This window comes from Peromyscus californicus, unplaced genomic scaffold (genome assembly GCF_007827085.1).
Source record: "Peromyscus californicus insignis strain IS unplaced genomic scaffold, ASM782708v3 Scaffold_8__1_contigs__length_139910024, whole genome shotgun sequence".
Lineage (NCBI taxonomy): Eukaryota > Metazoa > Chordata > Mammalia > Rodentia > Cricetidae > Peromyscus > Peromyscus californicus.
This window is the reverse complement of record NW_026294606.1, coordinates 27,663,964-27,685,659: the sequence shown is the minus strand read 5'-3', so window position 1 is coordinate 27,685,659 and position 21,696 is coordinate 27,663,964. Positions and strand designations below refer to the sequence as shown.

Genomic DNA, 21,696 nt, shown 5'->3' with positions numbered 1-21,696 from the left:
TCCTACTTCTCACACTGTCCTCCTGACCACGGGACCCCCAAAGGCAGGGAGTGAGCATTTAACTGCTCAGAATGTCCCCTTGACCATACTCAAAACAGAGCATCCTTCCTGCTCTGACCCTGGTCTGGTGCTTTCTCGTGCAAAGTGTTCATAAGAGTTCACTAAGCATACTCTAAAGAAAAAAAAAAAGAGCATTGCAGTAGAAGTCAAACAAAAATATGAACAATAAAAAAAAGTGACTATAAAAGAGGATACTTAAAAATCTTTTTTTTTTTCTTTTTGGTTTGGGTTTTTGTGTTTCAAGATATGGTTCTCTTTGTAGCTCTGACTGTCCTGGAACTTGCTTTGTAGACCAGGCTGGTCTTGAACTCACAGAGATCCACCTGCCTTTGCTTCCCAAGTACTGGGATCAAAGGTGTGTGCCACCACCATCTGGTTAAAATTCATTTTTGAAAAGAAAGTTTCTTAATATGAATGACAACTTGACATTTATTGTAATGCTGGAACAAAATCTTAAATTGTCATGCAGTAAAAAGGGATATTATATTAAGCATCATCCATATAACTCCAAATCTACCCAAGTTGCTCCATCCACCCTGCTCTGTGCTCTACAGAACAAAGGTAATAGTCAACTGGAGCTTTGCACTTCCTAGGGTGAGTTCTGCATTTTATTAAGGGGTACTATAACAATAGAAACATACTAGGGCAGCGTTTGCAGGAAAACAATTTTAGTAAATATTCCACTAAGCGAGTGTTTTGACTGCATGCCCACAGGAAGCCTCTAATATGCAGATGTACGTGGTGACTGAAGAGGCACAAACACAGCATGAGCCAAATGCATTTGACCACAGAACTTCTTACTTTCCCTGAGAGCATCTCCTGACAGTTGTTCACAGGGAAGGCAGCCTGGGAAACACTGTCCTAGTTTCTCAGATGCCATTATTAGTTGCTTCACACAGATGCTTAGAAATGAGCATGCCCGTTGTCAATGCAGAAACCCACAGGGGCAAAGATTTGAAACGACACCCTGCAGAAGTGTTCCTTCGACATGTCGAAATAACCCCCTTTCAGCAAAATGAAGCATAAAGTGTAGACACAACATGGCCTCTGACTTATTTCTCTATGAGATTTGGGGCAGGAAATTTCTCTGCAGAGAAACTATGTTATATGTGTGAAAAGCACCCATCAGTGTGATAATTTTATCTGGGATTTCTGAACTATAAAAAAATAAATAAATAAATAAGGAAACACGCTCCTAAAAGATTTGGCTCTCAGACTGTAATGGTTTAGATAAGGTGTTAATGTGATCCCCAGAGAATATGTGCTGGAAGCTTGGACCTTGGTGTGATAGCATGTCAGAGTGAGGTAGAACCATTGCAAAGTGCTTAGTACCAGGGGATTAGCTTCTTAAGGACTTGGCCTTAGAAGGGCTGAGTGCTGGTCTTGCAGGGGGAAGTTGGTTATGAGAGAATGGGCTGTTCTAATAGATGAGTCTGATCCAAGTCTGTCTCTAGCTTTCTTCCCCTGTGACCTCTCCCTCTTACATATGCTCCCTCCGTGATGCCATCCTCCAGTGATGGATACAGTGAATGAGTCCCTCTCCAGATGCTGAGTGATCATCCTGATATTAGACATCCAAAACAGTAGTTTAAGAAACCCCCCTTTTTATCTTATGAAGTACCTAGCCTTGGGTATTTTATTTTAGCAATGTAAAACGGACTGGCCCATCAATATAAGAAGCCTATGCAGTGTTAGCTCACCTCCTATGGCTTTGACTGACTTGGATCATGAGCACAGTGCTAGTTCAATCTCATATTTCTACTTAAAGCAAGCACACTCTACCTAACCTCTTTCCGTACATCCTCTGAGCATGGTAGATTCTTTGCTCTACTCATCTTCACTCAAGCTGATGCTCTATGCTTCTCCTCTAGGAACCCAATGCTCCTCTGACTTGTTGGGCCTTTTTCCTCGATGGTTCCTCCCCATCTGCCTATGTTCAAGTCCCCCCAATTCTGAAACAAATCCCAAAGCAAAATACCCTCCCTCAAACTCGTGTCTCTAGTTACTATTGAGACTTTATTTTCCTACTTTTGACACATCTATTACCTCAACCGCATTTACCTTTAGATCATTACAACTGCTTCTGTCAGCCAGGCCAGCGGTATCTCCTTAACTGTTGAGTGCAGTGGGAAATTCCAACCATGGTCAACTCTTGTCTTAACTCTCTTAGTCATAGTGCCTTCGCTGATTCCCTCCTGACTTCAGATCCTTTAAGGCTTTGCTTCTCCTTCAAGGACTCCAGTTTCTGGCATCTTCCTTTAAAGTTGTTTTCCCCAAAGATTCAAGGCTCTGCTTACAAGACTGATTTTTGCTGAATGACCATGTCGATCCAGATGTGGATGCTACTGCAATTTCCTTCTGTCCAACCCAAAACTACCCCTGTGCTTCATACTCACACTGTCTTTGAACATATAGTCACCAAAGTCACTCAAAAACCCCAAAGAGTAGCCCCAGTACTTTGCAAGTTCAACCTGGGCATATTTGTTTAATCATTTCAATCTTAATGTCATCTGAAAAGCGATGGCCATAGTACAATGTCCAGAATGGTGCTGGAAGAAGTAAGTGGGAAACACACAATACCCTGCCCTGAGGTACCCATGCCAGTGAGTCACCGATGGAGAGCACTGCCATTGCCATCACTTCCCATACTCACAGGTTTCTCTCCTGCACTGGCTCTGTCACAGCCAAAAGAACATGAGAGTTACACTGGATTCATTCTTTCTATTGCCTCCCCGCCATCTCACATATTTGCCTCCTCAATATTTCTTGAATCCTATTACTCCTTTGTTTCTCCAACTGCATCCCTCATCCAGGCTCTCATTTTCTGTCCTCTGAGCATCTCTCCTCCAGTCTTGGTGCTCCACAACCACACAGCATATGCCAGAGCAAACCATCATGAGTGAGACTTCTCTGTGTCCTTCTCATCCCACACCCTGATACTCTGTTGACCTTTAATAAATGCTACTCAACAAATGAGAGAAATGGGAACATTGACGTGTTGGTGACAATATTTTAATGCATTGTAAGGCTAAAGATATATAGAATATATGCACATGACCTAGGCCTGGAAATGCCTGGGCACTTGATAGCTGTAATCACAAATGACTTACCTTACTGATACTGTCATGTATGTGCACACAGGTTGACAAAAATGGACAGGAATCTAGCCTACATTACAAACATTCTTAGTGTCCCCATACCACCTCCTCTGGAGACACCTGGTGTTATAGCTTGAACCTACGATGTCCCCATTGTGAGACCAAAATGAGCCATCTTAGAAATAAGACCAAAATGCTTTCACCCTAAAACTAAGGACTGAGATATCTCCTCTAGGTACAGGCCATGAGTTACTAAAACCAGTCAGTTCAGATTCCAGAAACCAGGAAGTGTAAAAGTACAGAGTCACAAGATAGTCACAAGGTAATGCCTGCCCGACTATGGAATGTCCTCTCCCTGGTTTCCAGGGTAACTGACCACAGATATGCCCCCACCTGAGGGCAGTCAATGAGAAATGGTGGCGGGCAACCACTCACTTAAAAGTAATTTCTAGAAGTCCCTAGAAGTGAGCCAATCAGAATTGTACCCATACTAGCACCCCTAAATGATGTAACCTTGTGATTTTTCCCTTTAAAAACTGAGCTTGCAGACAAGTGGGCACTTCCTCCAGCCTCCACTGCATTGGATGTATTGGATGAAGTCCCTGCCTAGGCTTGTATTGCTTTTGGATATCCAGAATTAAACCTTGCTTTTGCATTCCGGCATGCTTGTCTTTGGTGGTCTTTCTGGGGGTCATGATCTGGGCATAACACCCATAGGCTCATATATTGGTCACTTGATCTCTAGGTGGTGGCACTATTTTGAGAAGTTCTGGAAAGTTGAGGAGGTGGGCCCTAGTTGGAGGGAGTAGAACAACAGAGGTCTACCTTCAGAATTGATACCAGGTCCTCAGTCCCTTGTTTCTCTGCTTGCTGTCTACAATAGGTGAGTTGAACTACCAACCTCCTCTGCACATTCTGTTCCTTCATGGGCTCAAAGACAGCAGAGACAAAGGGTCTGACCAACATCTATGAATCATGGACAGAATACAATTTCCCTCCTTTAAGTTGTCTTCTTGGGTGTTTGAGTCACAGCAGTCTAAGAGTGACTAATACAACCAGGGGAAGATGAAGGGTTCACAGGTTCCATCACCCAGAAAGGAGCAAGCAAGGCATGCATGCTTTCCTGGAAGCTTCTGAGAAATGCTTGTTTGTTTTTTGTTTTTGTTTTTGGTTTTGGTTTTTTCTGATAACAGGCTCACTAGTGTCCTCCTCTTTTTTCTGCGGTAACTGGAAGTATGAAGGATGGGGCTGTGGGGGCCATTGTGAGACTGAAGAAAAGGCCAGGAGAGGCTCTGAAGTCCTTGCCTCAAGCCTCTGGGGATAGTGGGATTGAACCCAGGAAGGAGGAAGTTGTTCATGGATCAGAGCATTCCTCCAGAGGGCCACATAGCCCTCCTATTTCAGGAAACGGCTGAGGAAGGCAACTAAGAAGTCTTTTCTTGGAACAACTTTCTCATCTCAAGCCCAAATAGTTATCACCAAAACAAAATGAAGGAAAAACAACAGCAAATACTGGACAGGAAGGAGGTGGGAAAGGAATGCATAGCCATGGGTGGCTATGGGTGGGTACAAATTAAGGCAGCCCCCATAGAAAGTGCATGCAGGCGTTACAAAAAATTAAAACTAGGTTTCTGATCTGGCTATCCCACTCCTGGGAACACACCTGAAGGAATCTAAGTCAGTGTACCATAGGGAAATTTGCATATCTGTGTGTACTGTGGCACTATTTACTACAGCCGAGATATGAAATTAGACCAAGGTGCCTGTCCCAGAAGACTGGATAAAGAAAATATGATATATAAACATAGTGAAGTATTATTTAGTTCTAAAGAGACCTGGAATCAGGAAACATGCAAGAAAACCCATGAAGCTAAAGGACACCGTGTTAAAAATAAGCCACACACAGAAGATGAGTGTCATTTTTGTCTGCCATAATTGGAAAGGAGAAAAGAGAAATGGCTTGAAAGTATGGAGGGGCCCCAAAACAGCTTGACTACACAGCTGCCAAGACAGGCTTAGGGGCCTAGACACAGCTTCTGTGACAGGTTTACTGGCAGGCAACATCCAGATCCAGGAAAAGCCTTAAGCTGACACCACTCAGGGATCCACCCAGGGATGGGGAAGTACCTGACATCCCAAACATTCCAACCACTAGATAAGGTGGCCAGATGTCCCTGAGTCTAGCACACACCTGCTTTTGTTTTACAGATACACCTAGACAATTGTCAGCCAATCAGGGTCCTGAACCCTGGAAATCCCCCTCACTCCAACCTCTGCTAAGACAAAAACCTCTGCCTTGCCTGGGCTCGGGGCTCTCTGCTCTCACTGCTGCAGCAGATAGACAGAGAAACCAAGCCCCGGAGCTTGAAGATAATAAAGGCTCTTTGTTTTTACACGTGGGATTCGGTCTCTATGGTGGTCTTTTGGGGGTCCCCGTGATCTGGGCATAACAAAAATAGAAGAGTGACTACTCAGAACTGGGAAGGGATGAGGGGAGAGCAATACAGCATGGTATATACATGTGTGGCAATGTCATAGCAGAACCCATTAGCTTGTACAATTCATATGTGTTAATAATAGTAGTGATTTTTTTAAAGGATGATTTTTTTTCTCTCTCAACTAGATATGAAGAAGGGGGAGTGTGCTAAAGTAACAGCAAATTAACACCACCAGCTGCTCTCCAGTCCTAGCTGCAGCCACAGGTTAGCAAAGCCACAATTAACGCTCGGTTCCAGCTTTCATGATTTATCATTGCTGCAGGCTGAGGTGGAGTGAGAGAGAAAAAGCCACACCCACCTCTTCAAATTCATTAGCACTTCCCACCTAATGCTCCAGCTGGCTGTGTCTGCCCACATCTAATGAATGCAGTTGTCAAACAAAAGATTGCAAAATCCTGCCAGAGTAAATGCCCTGACTCTCCCTAGGACTTTCCAGGACACCAGCTCCTTGGAAAACCCAGTATACATAGGTTCATCTGGGACCATCTTACTTAAATACTCTGAAAGGAATCACTTAAATAGTAAATGTGTATTTAAATAAGGAAAGAAGAAAGGAGGAAGAGAGGTGTGGTAATTTGAATGTAATTGGCCCCCATAAGCTCATAGGGAGTGGCACTATTAGGAGGTGTGGCCTTGTTGAAGCAGGCATGGCCTTATTGGAAGAAGTGTGTCACTGTGGGGGCAGGCTCTGAGGTCTCTTATGCTCAAGCTGTGCCTAATTCAAACCACTTCTTGTTGTCTGAGAGTCAAGATGTAGGACTCTTAGTTTCTTCTCTATCACCATGTCTGCCTGAACACCACCATGTTGCACCATGATGCTAATGAACTAAACTTCTGAAAATGTAAGCCACCCCAATGAAATGTGTTTCCTTTATAAGAGTTGCTAAGACCCATGAGTGAGGTTCCGAGGATAGCAACAAAGGACACTCTACAGTGTTAACCTGTCCTGGCTCATCTTTCTAGAGACAGAGTTCCAGGGAAGCAAAAGAAACAGCAACAAAAAGTACTGGGTGTGGACTGGAGGCAAATCAGCAGGAATATTTGTGCGTGTGTGTGTGTGTGTGTGTGTGTGTGTGTGTGTGTGTGTGTGTGTGTAATTTGTTATTTAAAATGAATACTTCAGCTAAGATTGCTGATATATTTGAATTGTGCTCAACCTTCTAGTTTTTGAAGATTTGTTTTAGTTTTAGTTATGTGCACTTGTGTGTCTGTGCAATTTGGTGCAGGTGTGTGGAGAGGCCAGAAGGGGGGTTGGATTCCCCAGTTCTGGAATTACAGGTGAGTCAACTGACATAGGAGTTGTAATTGAACCCAAGTCCTCTACAGGAGCAGCACTCTGAGGCATCTCTCCAGCCTTTGTCATTTTTTAAAATAACTCAAACATGCATTTAATTGTGGAGAGGGCAGCTTGTAGGGGCGACTTACTCCCTTCATCATGTGAAGCCTTGTAACCAGCCCCTCAGCCTTCTAACAGAAGATACTCTTCTCTTCCAGAAGAAAACTGACCAGGGCTAGAGAAAGCCCAGGCTATCCCAGTCTTACACCATTGCCACAATGGCCCTGTAACATTTTGAGTGGCAGTATATAGAGAAAGGACAGGAGACAAATCCCTCATCCCTGGTCCCTTCATTATCTCCTTTAAGTGTGGGTGAGTTCTCAACTATTAAATAGTAGAACATTGACGACAAATTTAGAATAGAAAATACACGAATGTAGTAATTCCCAGAAAGGCCACAAGGGAACAGCACTTAATGCTAAACATATAAAGAGGCTAAGCAAGATTTAAAATACATGTTAGTTTGACTATATATAGGCTTTTATCTTAAAAGTAAGATGAGCTCTGTGTTTGTTTTCTCCCTTTATACTGAAGAAATAAAACCAATACTGTTTCTTTTTTGTTTGTCTTTTTAAAGACCTTGGTACTCATGGTAGTGGATACTGCAGTATTCGGCCCAGACCTCTCTGTGTCCTGCTAAGGCTGACAGTGGCTAACAGCTCTCCACCGCTGACCCACTCATGGAGCTTTGCTGGCCAACACAGGAAACCAACTATGTTAAGATTACAGCCCTTCCCCAAGGGCAACCAAGAACAGAGGACCAGCTCATGCACAGGAGCAAAGGGCTCACCCCCTTCCTTGCAATGGGACCACTCTGAAGAACCTAGTCCAGCTACATAGCACACCTTGGGGTCCACTGAGGCCTCTGTTGCTTTGGTACTTAACTCTTCCCTCTGCCCAGCCCCGAGTCTTGCATTTCTTCACACGTGTTGATCCCAAGAGCATCCCAAAACAAACTATAATAAGACTACATCGTTAGAACCTGTCTGAAAACACCAAATCAAAACAAAACATCTCTTTGTACCAAAGCTTGTTACACATTACCATGAGCTGTGGTCACCATGTTACACAGCTGGACACAAAACTCATCCTTCAGCCTAACTGGAATGTTGTAACTTTTGACCAACATCTTGGAAGACTATCAGAAACATATCAAAACTTCCCATTTAAGAATATGTTTGGCTTTTCATTGATCTCTTGTGGAATTTATATCACATATATAAATCTGTATCTTATATTTTTGAGGTTTTGTTTGATCTTCCAAAATCATGCTTACCATTATGCACTAAGAACTAAGCACTTCTTAGTTCTAAGTGGTTACTGCTGGGGTGGTAAAGGGCGTGGTTTTTAAGTATTCATCTCTGTCTAGATATCTTAAGAAGTTTTAATACTGTGCCTTGCCTCCTTTGACTTTGTTATGTTTTCTAAATATACACTCATAACACCATCCAAAATATATACTTTGAGCTCTTGTTCCCCGTTCTTTATAGCAGATATCCTTCTAGCATTATTTCTTTTTGCAAACCATACATACAGCAATGCTTTCCTTTGATTGTTTAATAAACAAATGGCGAGAGCAGGCATTTCTGTCTTTTTTTCTGATTATAATGGAAGCTTTAGACTCTTTCCCACTTAAGCTGCTGTTTAGAGGATAAATGGTCTTTCGTGCAATGGGAAAGAAAGCCAGGATTGCCGGGCTTTTTCTTCAGCTCCTGGGAGTGATTATGTGGACATATTTCCTTAATTTGATCCACCTTTGATTTTCTGTGCCTGTGTTTCTTTAATATTCATAAATGCCCAGAGAATGTTTACTTAAATACGTCAAATATTAACTGACTTTGTAAAAGAAGCAAGACCAAATTAATTTGAGAATCAATGGAGCAAATAAAGCTAAATGGTACTTTCTAGAACCTAATGTATACTGTCAGTCGTCCAGAGAAAGTACAAACTGGTCAGCGAGTCTCACTGGACTATCCTTTTCTCAGGGACCACGGGTGACTGGCTCCTGGCCCATCTAACTTTGGGGTCTCAAATATGGAGATTCGATGCTGAAGTTTGCAAATGTTCCCAGCACGTAAAACCAATTAAATCACTGTAAAGTTAAGTCACAACTACAGGATGCCAAAAACATTTGAGAAAAACAGAACGATTAAATATTTTTTACACTAAACACGCTTATATGCTAGATTCCAAATTATTGGTGCTTGGCCAACTTGACCCCTCCTCCAACCAGTCTTAAATACAGGACTAGGAAGGAGTATAATCATTACCAGCGTCCACCTCTCTCTGCTTTGTGACCCCTGGTATCACGGTTAGGGCAGGTAGCACTCACCAATGACATATTCCACTCTGAAGAGATCATGCCTCGGGTCGTATGGACGATTGAAGTCAATCTGGACATAGAAAGACTGCCCTCTACGGACAATCAACTTGTTGTTGTCATATTTGTCCGTGTGGTGATCAACCTTGTTGCTGTCCCATCTCTCTTTGAACAGGTGAACAGCTGTGACATTCAGGTAATCTGTCCATGCAGGAAGCAAAATAAGGAAATCATTAAAGATGTTTGACCTAAACGCACACTCAATAATCCAGGTTATTTTTCTAGAAGAAAGTTGGCTGAATGAAACTGCAGGAGAAGGGAGGGGGCAGTGGATTTGAGAACCAGCCTCTTGTTTGGGAAGACAGGTGTTTTTTTAGACCTCTCCCTACCTGTGAGCTCGTTTCAGAGCACATGATATGTTGGGAGAGATAGGTAGATACTTTGATAGAGATAGTTGATAGATCTAGACACAGAGAAGCAAGCGAGGGTCAGAGTTCAAGCCTCCCATCTCATGCTGGGTTTTGTTAAGTCAGGTCCTTCCCATCATGACTATGCCTCCCTGTGTGACATTGCCACTTCAATTGCCCCATCTTTCAAAAAGGAGGGATCAAATCTGACAAAGTTTCAAAGGCACAAAGCTAGCCATTAATCCAAACTTCTCCTCCTACCCCAGGAAGGGTCAGATGTCCTCCGACTGTAATTCTAAAAGTAGATCTGATTCCTCAAAGGCAGGGAGGGGGAGGGGGCAGTGCTCTAGAAAGAAAGGCAGCTTTCCTGTGTGACAACATGTGACCATGTCCACTGGCATAGGCAGAATCACACTCACACTTTCTTAGCTCCTAAGTGAGCCATCTAGGTGTCAGACTGCTGCCTTTTTGATGCCAAAATTTCCAGTTATTTTGTCTTTTGGAGTCAAGAGTACACATGTCAGCTATATGTTTGCTACATGTAGTTTTGCATATATTGCACACATGTACTTGTTTCACAGACTCCTATGTTAGGTTACAACATCACCCAGAGGCTTCCACATATGATGGTGACGTGAGTCTGCATGAGGGAAAGGAACTTGCTGAGAGTCTGACGCATGCTAACCCTAGAGAAAGGCCGCTCCCCTCTTGCCTGTCTTCAATCTCTTACGCACATGATCAACACATTGTAGACAGGAAGGTTTGCAGTGGAGTTTGGGAGACTGAGTGAGGGTGTTGGTTTCTGTATACATGTTTGGAGTTCCACATAGGGGATGTTGAGTCAGGTAGCCTGGCCTCACTTTTCCAAACTGCCTCGCTACTTGATGCATGCTTTGCTCTTATGGCTAGAGACACACTGCATTCAGAAAGCACAATTGCTGAGCTTGAGTTCATGTGGAGGTGTCTCCTTGCAACATCCCCCAAACCCTTTTGCTTTACACAGGAATTCTAGATAGGATTCCCAATCCCCATAGGCTTCATTTTTCCCTTGTAGAGAAAAAACAAGAAGTTGGGCACACTGAGTTTCCCTCAAACTCTGAACTTTGGCAGCCTCTGAAACACTCTAGATAAAGTCAAAGTTTGGGTAAAACTGAGTTTGAAATTTGAGTCTCAAAATGCCTTGTATGTGACCATTTTCCTTCCAGACTTGAGTTCTCTCCCTTTTCGTATAAGGATTGCTACCTGGAGAATATTTATGAAGATTAAGTTATAGTGGGTGGGTCTGGTACTGTACCTGGCACAGAGTGGGACCATCAACCTACAGTAGCTCATGAGCTCTGATGGAGCCACTCCAGGTGGTGGAACACTTCATGGGAACCTCTTAACTGTGCTGTCAGGTAGGCAAAAGGCAAGACATTGTTTTGTTTTTGCCTCATCTTGAAGACTTGTCCACATACACGGGCCCCTGAAGAGCACTTTTTCTTTTAAACTGGAAGCCACAGATGTATGATTTTGGAGCCTCTTTTCCATGTTGCCTTTTTTCCTAACTTCCATAGCTTTATTAAAGCCACAGTTCCAATGTTATAGCAACCTAAGAATGAGCTGGGTATACACAACTATTGAAGGTTATGCCTTTAGTATAGTGTCTGCGGAGACGACTCAGTGGGTTAAGTACCAGCATGACGACCTGAGTTCAGATTGCCAGTTCCTATCAAAAGCCAGGTGACAGCAGCAAGCATTTATAATTGCAGGGCTGGAGGGTCGGACACAGGCAGAGCCCCGAGGCTTGCTGGTTAGGCAGTCTAGCTCCAGGTTCAGTGAGAGACCCTGTCTCAAAAAATAAGGTGGTTAATGATTCAAAAGGATGCTGGATGCTGACCTTTGGCCTCCACATGCACATATACACATGCACCAGTATGTATGCATATACGTGAGCACACACATAAACACATATATAACTCTCTCTCTGTCTATCCTTCTGTCTCTGTTTCTCTCTCTCTCTCTCTCTCTCTCTCTCTCTCTCTCTCTCTCTCTCTCTCTCTCTCTTACACACACACACACACACACACACACACACATACACACACACACACACACACACGTCCTCTTTCTTAACATAGTGTCTTAATCATCATCATCATTATCAACCCAAAATCTCAAAATGGGTCCATCGGTACTCCATTCATGAACAGGAGTGGAAGGAATGCCCCAATATCACAACTTCACTGAATCTCAGAGGCAAAGGCACTTTCTGGACCATTGAGTAGATGTTCTAGGTATGGATGAGCCATCTTTATGCATAGATTTTGGTCTTTGAACAGGAGACTCACTACCTCGAGGGACATACAGTCTACTCTTACATGACTCTCCTGTTCTCATGATGGCTGATGCCTGCTTCCCTGTGGATTTTCTGACCACACATCCTGATTCTGACTTCCATGCATACCCAGAGCAAGTCTCCATCCATTTGGTACTCTGGAGTTTAAAGACCACTCTGAGACACCCTCTGAGTAAAACCACCTCAACTTTTTACCCCTTCTTTAAGTAGTCATTTCCAGAACTTTACAAATTCTCTGTTTCATAATGGATTCCATATTTTCAATTTCTCTCATGAAAAGTTTTCCCTTGACTAAAATACATTATTCTGGCTGTAGTTTTTCTAATAAACTACAATGAGACTGTTAATAAATCTTATGAAATAAAAAGTATATTTTGGTTTCTTCAGCTCAGGCATCATTGGACACTAATTTCTTCCATTAAGCATCTGCTGAAGCAAAATCCTTAAAACACATTCTGATGTCATTTCTATCAATAGTGGATTGCAATTTACCCCAGACACCCACAGATCTCTCACCTGTGTAGTTATTTAGCTATATTTATTTATGCAACTGTTTTTTCTTTGTGGCTCCATTTTTAAGGCCTTTCATGGATTCATATTACATTTCTACTTGTTCCACATTCTTACAATCATTTTGGACCTTCAGTGTGCATTCAGTACATTTACTATTCACTACAGTCAGATTTCCATAGTGTGTTAATTTGTGTTGTCACCCAAGGCATGATTACAAGTATCGATTAGGCAATTGCCCCCTTACTGCCTTATAGACATACCTGAAGATCAACTGATAAAGATAAATATTCAATTTGAGACTCTCTTTTCAGGCGATTCTGGACTCTGTAAAGTTGATAGTTAATGTTGACCAGGACAGCTGGGGAAGAGTACATCAGGCAGAGAGGAAAATGACTCCAGAAAGATGTGTTTATTTATGTAGTTTATTGCTCTGCTTTTTCGGATATTTAACTTTAAGTATAGAATCTTCAAAGAACCTGTTTCAAGTATCTTTTATTTATTTATTTTTATTTCATATCACCCTAATAAGTCAGTGCCTTTGGAAAAGAAGGGAAAAATTCACAGGAAAACATTGCATTCTAAGTGAGGAGAAACCAGGGCAAAGCTAAATAAAAAATTCTCATCTAATCTCTTAAGATTCCATTTTAAAACAATCTGACTAAGAAAACATTTCATTTAGAAAGTGAAACTTGGAAAAAAGGACACAAAAATTAAACTTGGCTGAGGTGTGGAAGATTAAAAGCCACTCTGATAGGTAAAAGATCTAAAGCAAAACTTTAGAGATGCCCGACATGTTCGAGATGCCAGACAAACGTGTAAGATGCATGGAAAGAGACAAACTACATCCAAATCACAGTGCTGAGAGCTAGTGGTGGGGGACAAGGTGAGGTCTCCAGTGCCACCAAATGAATAACATTTCTCTGGTTGATCATGGCTGACCACACACAAAGCAAGCAACTGGTTTTTACAGTACTCGGTCATAGCAAGGACTCTGCAGTCTGTTACCATGAAACATGAGCACAAGTATAAAAATAACAGAAGGCATTCTAGTGCCCATTTGCCTACCAGTGCCCCCCTCCCCAAGCATGTGGTGCACAGAAAACATCTGTTAAGCTGGTGGATGGACTGTGCTTTGTTTATTGGCCTAACAAGACATAACTTAGATAGAAAGAGCTTCATCATTGTTCAGGGCTCATTCACCACAAGCAGGAAATGAATTCACATCTCTCTGTCCAAGCTCAGCTCCTAGCAAAATAGAACAGCACACTGGGAAGCCACTTCTTCTTCTTCTTCTTCTTCTTCTTCTCTCTCTCTCTCTCTCTCTCTCTCTCTCTCTCTCTCTCTCTCTCTCTCTCTTTAAGTTATGTTATGGCTAGGAACTTGGCAGCTTGCCCTTTCAAAGTGACAGCTTTCAAAAAGTCTACCTAACACAATTTAGTCTAATTCCAAACACATCAGAAATGGGCTGTTAAAGAAAGGAAGAATGTCTCTCCCCAAGTGTCAGCTGCCTCCCTGTCCTCCTACTCTCTCCCTAATATGAAAAAAAGTGGATTATCTTCTCCCTGGGTTGCAAAAATATTCTTCTGAGAATGATTATACCTGTCACAGATGGAATCTTGAAATAAGTTAAATGTTTAGGTTCATATTCTAGGAATTCCCTGGTGAGCTGAGTTCTCCCTGCGGTCTTTGGTAACATTATTACTAAGATATAGGCATTCATGCTATGCATGAGGAAGTAGGTCTGTTTATGGTGGGAAGCGCCACAGGAAGGCTTTTTCTCACCCATCTTTTGGTGACTCAGGAGGAGAAAGTATAATTAGAACAATTAAAGACATTTTTTCTTCAGCAGCCATTATTTAAACTGTTGCTATGAAAATGTCCCATAACCTAAAATGCTTCAGAAATCCTAGAACAAGAGAAATGAGACCCACACCTTCTCCAGGGGCTAAATGTCTTTTGGTCTACCTCTCCTCTAGCCTGAAATACCTCCTTCTCTCCTTTCTCTTCCCTATGAGAATTACTTTTATAAACCATACATCTGCTATTGAGAATCCACAGCAAGGCCCTTGGGTTCAGCAGGATGGAAGGCAAGCAGGGTCTTTAATGCTCATTGTAGGGTAACCCCTGCCAAGTGTTTGAAGCTTACCTTTTCTTTGTCCTGTAGCTAATTCTCACCACTAAGTATATGCTACCTGTCTGTTTGAAAATGATTTTCTTTGTATTCTTTATCCTCTATTCCTTCATCTTTTAAAAGAGACTTACTAAGTTATTTTATGTGTGTTTCTTTAAGGCAGGGTCTCTCCTTGAGCTTGAGGTTTGAGTTTTCTCAATTAGGTTGGAAACAGACAAACTCAGCCATCCTCCTGCCTCCTCTCACTGCAAGACCTGGGGTTAGAGGAGTGTGCATGATGCCTAATTAATTACAAGGGTACTAGGAAGCTTTCCTATCCAGGAAGTCATCCCATGTGGTCTACATCATGTGTATGTAGTACAGACTGATCAGAAACTCAAGATCCCAGCCTTCAATGCACTCGTGTTACAAGCTTGCACTACCACACTTGGCTTGGCCCTTGTTTTTATTCCTTTTGTCTTTTTAAAATTTTATTCACACACACACACACACACACACACACACACACACGAGAGAGAGAGAGAGAGAGAGAGAGAGAGAGAGAGAGAGAGAGAGAGAGAGAGAGAGAGTCTCCTATTCACGGAGACTAGCCTTGAACTCGTCATGTAGCTGAGGATGATCTTGAATTGCTTATCCTTCTACTATCCTTCTCCCAAGTGCTAGGGTTTGTAGTCCCTACTGCTGTGCCTAGCATGTCTAAAACATTCTTTGTCATCTTACAAGACCCAGCTGAGCTGTCTTTGTTATACGGAACTCTTCCTCATCCTCTTCCCTACTCCACTATGCCACAAGACCTCTCTATTGTTTTACTGTAGTTTACCTAAATCTCAATTACAGTGTTTATTAGACTGAATTGAAGTGATATTTGCCTTTTTGTTTTTTAGAATGAAAGCCACTTGAGGTCAGAGACTGACTTCCTCTCCTTTTTCCCAGATAGACTCTGAAACAGCTCCTGACATGTAAATGACAACAAGTATAATTTTCATGCACTGGGTGAGTGATGAACTTCACTCAACATTTCATTTATTCATCACATACTGAATGCCTCTCTCATTCTTTTAATAATCCTAAGTCATAAGTGCCTCCTTGGCACCAAAGAGAAGTTGATTGTTAACTGGTCGAGAGATTGGTTTAGTTCTGACAAAGAACGGTAGAAGAAATTGTCAGAAAAACACTTAGACCCCACTATCCTAAAAACTGCTGGGCCTGCCTTCATTTGACTGGTCATCAGGCCAGCCTTGCTTCCTTGTTTGACTCCAATACAATAGACCTGCCACGTAGATATTCTAATAACTGCTACAAATGGCCACTCTGTTCATAAGAGTCCCACAGCAGAAGAGGATGAAATAGTCTTATGTAGCATTCATTACATTTCTAGCCACACATAACTTGAAACCTGGAAGGCCGTGGAGAGATGTTTACAGAAACACCAACTGAACGCATAGAACAGTCTTTTAGAAACTGATGCCCACGAGGCTGCAAAGACGGCTCAGCTGGTAAAGACACTTGCCACACAAGGGTGAGGACCAGAGTTTGGATTCTAGAGGTGGAAGCAGAGAATCTCTAGAGCAAGCTGGCTGGCTAGACTAGCCAAACTGATGAACTAGGTCCAAGTGAGAGACCTAGCCCCAATAAACAAGATAAAGTAATCAAAGAAGATAGCCAACATCAGTCTCTAGCTTCCATGTACATCCACAGTGTACACACACACACACACACACACACACACACACACACACACATGAAATAGATGTCAATCTAAGTAATATGAGCAGATATTCATGGTAATTTTCCTGTTATGGGACACATGGGGGGTGCTAAGGATCTCTAAAAGTATACCATGACATCAGACATGACTACAGCTTGGTCCTACCTCTGATGTTCAATTAGAATCTCAAATATCTCTGTTTTTCTTAAACACTATAGAATGTATAGAATGTATAGAAGTTTACATAAGTTTATACAGTCTGATGTAGGTTTTTATACCTTACTAAAATAATATTTTAAGAAGGGTCATTGCTATATTGCCCAGGCTGGCCTCTTATCTCAGCCTTTCAAATGGTTGGGAATATGGCATGCTTCACTCTCATAAAACAATTCTTAGTCAACTATTTCCAGCCATGGTTAAAGTCTATTATACATATGCATCAGCCACATTCTGGATATACTGGATATCCATGAATACTTCCCAGTAACTGTCAGTATTCATGGACATGGGGCTAATTAAAACGAAAAGCCTGACATTTTCTTTCTTTCCCTCTCCTTGCTTCTCTGATTTGCTCAGCTAGTTTTACAAGGGCAGCTTTGAAAATGAAAAAGTTACCATTGAGAACTAGTAGTGGGGATAGAGAATTGGATATAGGACTCTGTGATCCTGAAGTCAGAAGCATCCTGAGAAGTGGAGATGCTCCTGGGGTCCACTAGTGGCCACTGGGTGAACTGCAAGAAGACTGCCTGAACCAGGGAAAAGCCTTACTGAATTCTCTGGCATTCATTAGTACCTTTACTAAGGTGATTTGGATTGGGAGGCTTAATATATTTAGTGCCAAACCCACTCAATGCTTTTTAGACAAAAAGAAATTCGAACTCTGCAGAATAATAGCCTGGTTCGGACAGTATGTCTGCTGATTTTTCCCCCTGTCCAGCTCTCTTGAAACTACCCAGCTATGATTCTTGGTTCAGAGGCCGCATCCTCACCCATGCAGTGAAAAACACATGCTTTTGAAAACTGAACGATGCTATTAATGAGTTAGAGTGATTAGGAATGCTGAGTCATTCAATTTGTGACTGGCTGTTTTCATCCATTCGGAGCATCCTCTGGTCACTGGCCCCCCGTTTTCCTGTGTGAGGGCCGCATGGGAACAACTTATGTGGGCTGTGGGCGCGTGACTGCAAAGTAAATAAAGACCGCCTTTTCAAAATAGGTGACTTATTCCCCATCTCTGCTTCCAAAGGTAGATTTACAGAAAACCAATTATCTCAGGTATGAGAAAAAAAAAATCAACTGACCATTCAGGTGCTATGGTGATTTTTATGTGTCATTGGCAACATTTGGCTTAGATTTACAATTTCCTTAGGTTCTCCATCAGTGATGTCCTGCTCTTGATAGGGAAGGATTGTGTGCACACTCCAACTAACTGACCATCACTTGTCATGTGCGGTGGTCCAGAGGTCGTCGTGGGCAATATCTATCCAGTCCTTAGGAACACCTGCACAGTAGGCATGGCTTCTATTTGGGGAAAATTAAGTCTTGGGGACTTAGATGGGTTCTGCAATGGCCACCTGGGTTTTCTGTCTCCAGGACCAGGGATTCTTTGTGCCCTTTACCACATGTGTGGCGATCCATGTGTCCTCTTTACTCCTGGTGTGGGTGTCTGAGCCCCCTCCTCTTTCTTTGCCTATGACTGACTTCTTCTTGAGCCAATGTACTCCTTCCCAGAGCACAGTATCTTCTCTGCCAGAGGGGAATTTTACAAGAAAGACTGAATATCCCAAGGTGACCCACGGGATAGCTTGATGTCTGCAAGCCTTCCAATTTTATTTGCATTCTTATAAAAAACGTTAAAGGACTTCTAGCCTGGGCAGCAAAGACGTAAAGAATGTCAACTGGCTACTTTAAGCCTGTTTTCTAACGTGGAACAAAGGAAGCTGAGGCTGGTTGGTTGTACATACCAGTTCTGTGGCTTTAACGTCAGGATTTAGAATGTGGCACTTAGCTGGGAGAGTTAGTTCCTGGGCACTAAGAGTCACCATGTGACTGTTGGTATCTACCTCAGCAAGTAGACGTTTATCCCCCATGAAACTCAGCACCAAGAGCCGACAAGAGCATAACTAGGTTTTGGTGCCTAAATGATATTCCACAATGTACTGCCAGCTAGATGCCATTCAGGGACAAGAGTCTGATTGTCCCTGCTCATTCCCCAAGGGAATGGCTTCTGTATCACCAAGCCAATGCTGGCACCTGGGCCCTGTCACAGCTGACAGGGCTGAGAGGAGGTCAGCTGGGGGCCGCTCCACGCAGAGCAGGTCCCTCAGGATGAGGCAGAGGCAAGAAGCAGCTTGCCTCGCCTCCTTTCCTGGCTGCTCAGGAGACAACAGAGGGCTTCCATCTCTATTACTGTCAGAATACGGCACCTCTCACCAGCTATGAGATTCACAGCCATGGATGGAGGCGGGAGAAGGAAGGAGCTGCAAGCCAGACAATCAGACACAGCCACAATATTTTAGAAGTGGAATCTTCTAGCTCGAGAACGTTCTCCAAAGTGTGGAACATTAGGGGTGGAAGAGGTCTCGGGGAATCCAACATGTTTTGTAAAAAGGAATGGCTGAGAAGTAGAAAGAGGAAGTCACTTTCCTATGTGACAAGATCAGTAAATGCTAAAATTAGGACCATCATTCAGGATCTCTGGTGTTTTTACAGCTTGAGTTTGGGGACCCTTTCTTGAACACCAGAGACTGTGAGGGTGCCATTTGTAGATCTTAGTGGAGGAGGTTCTCACACCCATCCCTCATGGGAAAGGGGACCCAGCTCTATTGGACACGGTGGTGTGCTCCTCCTACCTTGCAGGTTAACGCCCCTGGGTATCATGGCCTGCAGCTCCTCAGTTGGGAGGTCAGCTTCTGCTGCATTGGAGTTGTTGGGGGGAACTGCTCTCCTGCCCCCAAAGGTGGTTGCTGGAGTATCTGACATTCTCAGCTTCACTGGATCTTGGGAAAGGGAGAAGAGAGTCCATGGGAGAGGGTTGTGAGATGAATATCACTTGTAGCCAGAATTCTAAAGTAGACACAGAGGTGCACCCGTGCACAGCAGGGCCCAAGAAATGCATTGGAAGTCCCACCCAAATGAAAGCCTGGAGACGGCAAAGATGAGCCTAGTGATGGGGTGTGTTCCCTGAGGACCTCAGGGAGACTTCCTGTTTGTCAAAACTTATAGAAAGCAGGAGAAAGAGTGTTTGCTTGAAGCAAAGAAAATCTTTAAAGATTTCAGAGAGCAGAACTTTCCTCTCCCTAACCCCACAAAGCCTATGTATTTGTAGGTACATACACCTACTCATTTCATGGAGATTCACCAAACCTAAGTCACTGTGAGGATTAGACTCATGAAAACATGTCCAGATTAGGATGGTCTATTAGAGCTGTCATTTAATTACATAATAACTACATAAACAAATAAGTAAACGAGCCACTTAATTCGGTCACTATTTATTGAGGACTTCTTATGAGCTGGGCTGTGATCTTAGCACTTATGCACTTAGTATTTAGGTAGGCATACCAGAAACCAAAACAGCTTCTCTTTCCTGAGAGTTTAGTGATGTGTCTGACGAGAGTCACACATAATGCTGTTTGGGTGTGTGGAATGGAGGCGGTGACTACGTCCAGTTGGTGTAAGTAGGCTGTGCTCTGACTCGGTCTGGCCTGCTTCCTCTTCCCTCAGAGTCTGTGCAGGCGATCAGCCAGTCTAAACACTACACACCTTACCTTCAAGTCCCAATAAGGACTTGTTGACCAGATGGCCAAAATGAAGGCAGACTTTGTTTCTGAACTCTCTTTACCTGGCTCGCCATGCAGTGACTCCTGGCAACCTGGCTATGTGCAAAAACCAGACACACCCTTGCAAGATGAAGCATTGCCATTAGAGAACCAACTTGACTCGACTCTTGTCGAAGGGAGTGGAGCAGTAGAAGCAAGACTGAGCACAGGCCACTTGGTAAGATATCTGGTCTTAGGAGGAGACAGGGCTCTTGGAAGAATGAGATAGGAGTGCGGATCTATAAATATGCCTTTGGGGATTTACAAATAATCTCTGGTGAGTTGAGGCAGGGGAGGTGTTTAAAGAAAAAGGTTTCAACGACAGAGAAGACAAGAAAACTCAATCCTCTGGGGTCTTGTCAAATAGCAAAGACATACTGATTGATCACTAGAAGCCAGCAGCAGGGTGTGGGGAGCAGTGCTGGGCAGCCAGGCAGCCTTCTGGGAGAGAGCACGTAAAACAAAGAACTGGAACATTCCAGGTGCTGGTCAAGAGAGGAAGTGCGGGCCAATGGGTGAGTCTGGGAGGGGGAGCTGTCCTTCTTGGTAGATGCAGCGAAGGGAAGGAACTTGAGTACAGCCCTTGTATTGAGATGCGGGAAGGAGCGACAAGGTCAGAACAAGCAAGCCTGTTGTCTTCTAGCCAGGTGGGCATTCCCAGAGGGCCTTCCCCTCTAGCCTTAGTCTATGCTCCACAGTTGACTTCCCTTAGGAAAGGGGACCTGCCCTTGGAAGAACAGCCACACTCCTAGCCCCATTTAAGAGTCTCTGCCAGCCACGCTCCTAGCCTAGCTTGGTGGAGTTCAAAGATGGCCCCTCTTAGAAGCAGGGCTGAGCAATACAAATTCAGAGGTAAAGGGCTGGAACTGGAGAGAGGAGCTGCCTCCGACCCTCCCCAACCCTTTAGAGATACAGAAATGTAGGTGCAGAGGGACAGCCACAGCTCGGAGCACGGCTGCTCAGTGCTGATCTGAGGGTCTCTTACCTGCTTGTGCTCCAGAGAGGGGGCCCTGGCAGGCTTGTGTGCCTCTGGGTACTTCCTCAAAAGGACTCAGGCAAAGTGACCAGCAAGTTGGCTCTTAAATAACTTCCTAACGGCACCCACCCTCCTCCCCATCCCAGAGGATTTCTCCTCCCCTTTCTTGACAGCTGGTGGAGGGGGCAGAACTGTTTCTAGGACTTTCCATGTACTTCTGTCATGCAGCTTTGGTCTGCCTGCATGTGCCCTTTCCTGCCTCCATGCTGGCATCTCCTCATCGTCCCACCTCCAGGGCCAGCCCTTCCCCTCCTCCGGTTGATATTAGTAACTACCAAATGGCATTACTGTGCTTGGCAGCCTCTCCCATGACCTACTGCTGGGTCAGAAGGGCTAATGGGTCCTTTTTCTGTGGAGGAATGCTTTGCCACACATATGGGTGGTGAGCTGGCAGAAGGGAGGGTCTGCCTGCCCACAGACGGGTCACACA

General features: G+C 43.6%; 1 protein-coding gene across 1 annotated transcript in view; it reads right to left on the bottom strand.

Annotated features, from left to right (window-relative positions):
- Positions 1–21,331, bottom strand: part of F13a1 (coagulation factor XIII A chain) — a 160,634-nt gene extending 139,303 nt beyond the window's left edge. Inside the window, exons 1-3 of the mRNA XM_052727628.1 lie at positions 21,216–21,331; positions 19,262–19,408; positions 9,325–9,513 (exon numbers count right to left, since the gene is read on the bottom strand). Coding sequence (XP_052583588.1) covers positions 9,325–9,513; positions 19,262–19,391 — 319 coding nt within the window. The 5' untranslated portion in view covers positions 19,392–19,408; positions 21,216–21,331. The remainder of the gene's footprint in view (positions 1–9,324; positions 9,514–19,261; positions 19,409–21,215) is intronic.
- Between the last annotated feature and the right edge of the window lie 365 nt (positions 21,332–21,696).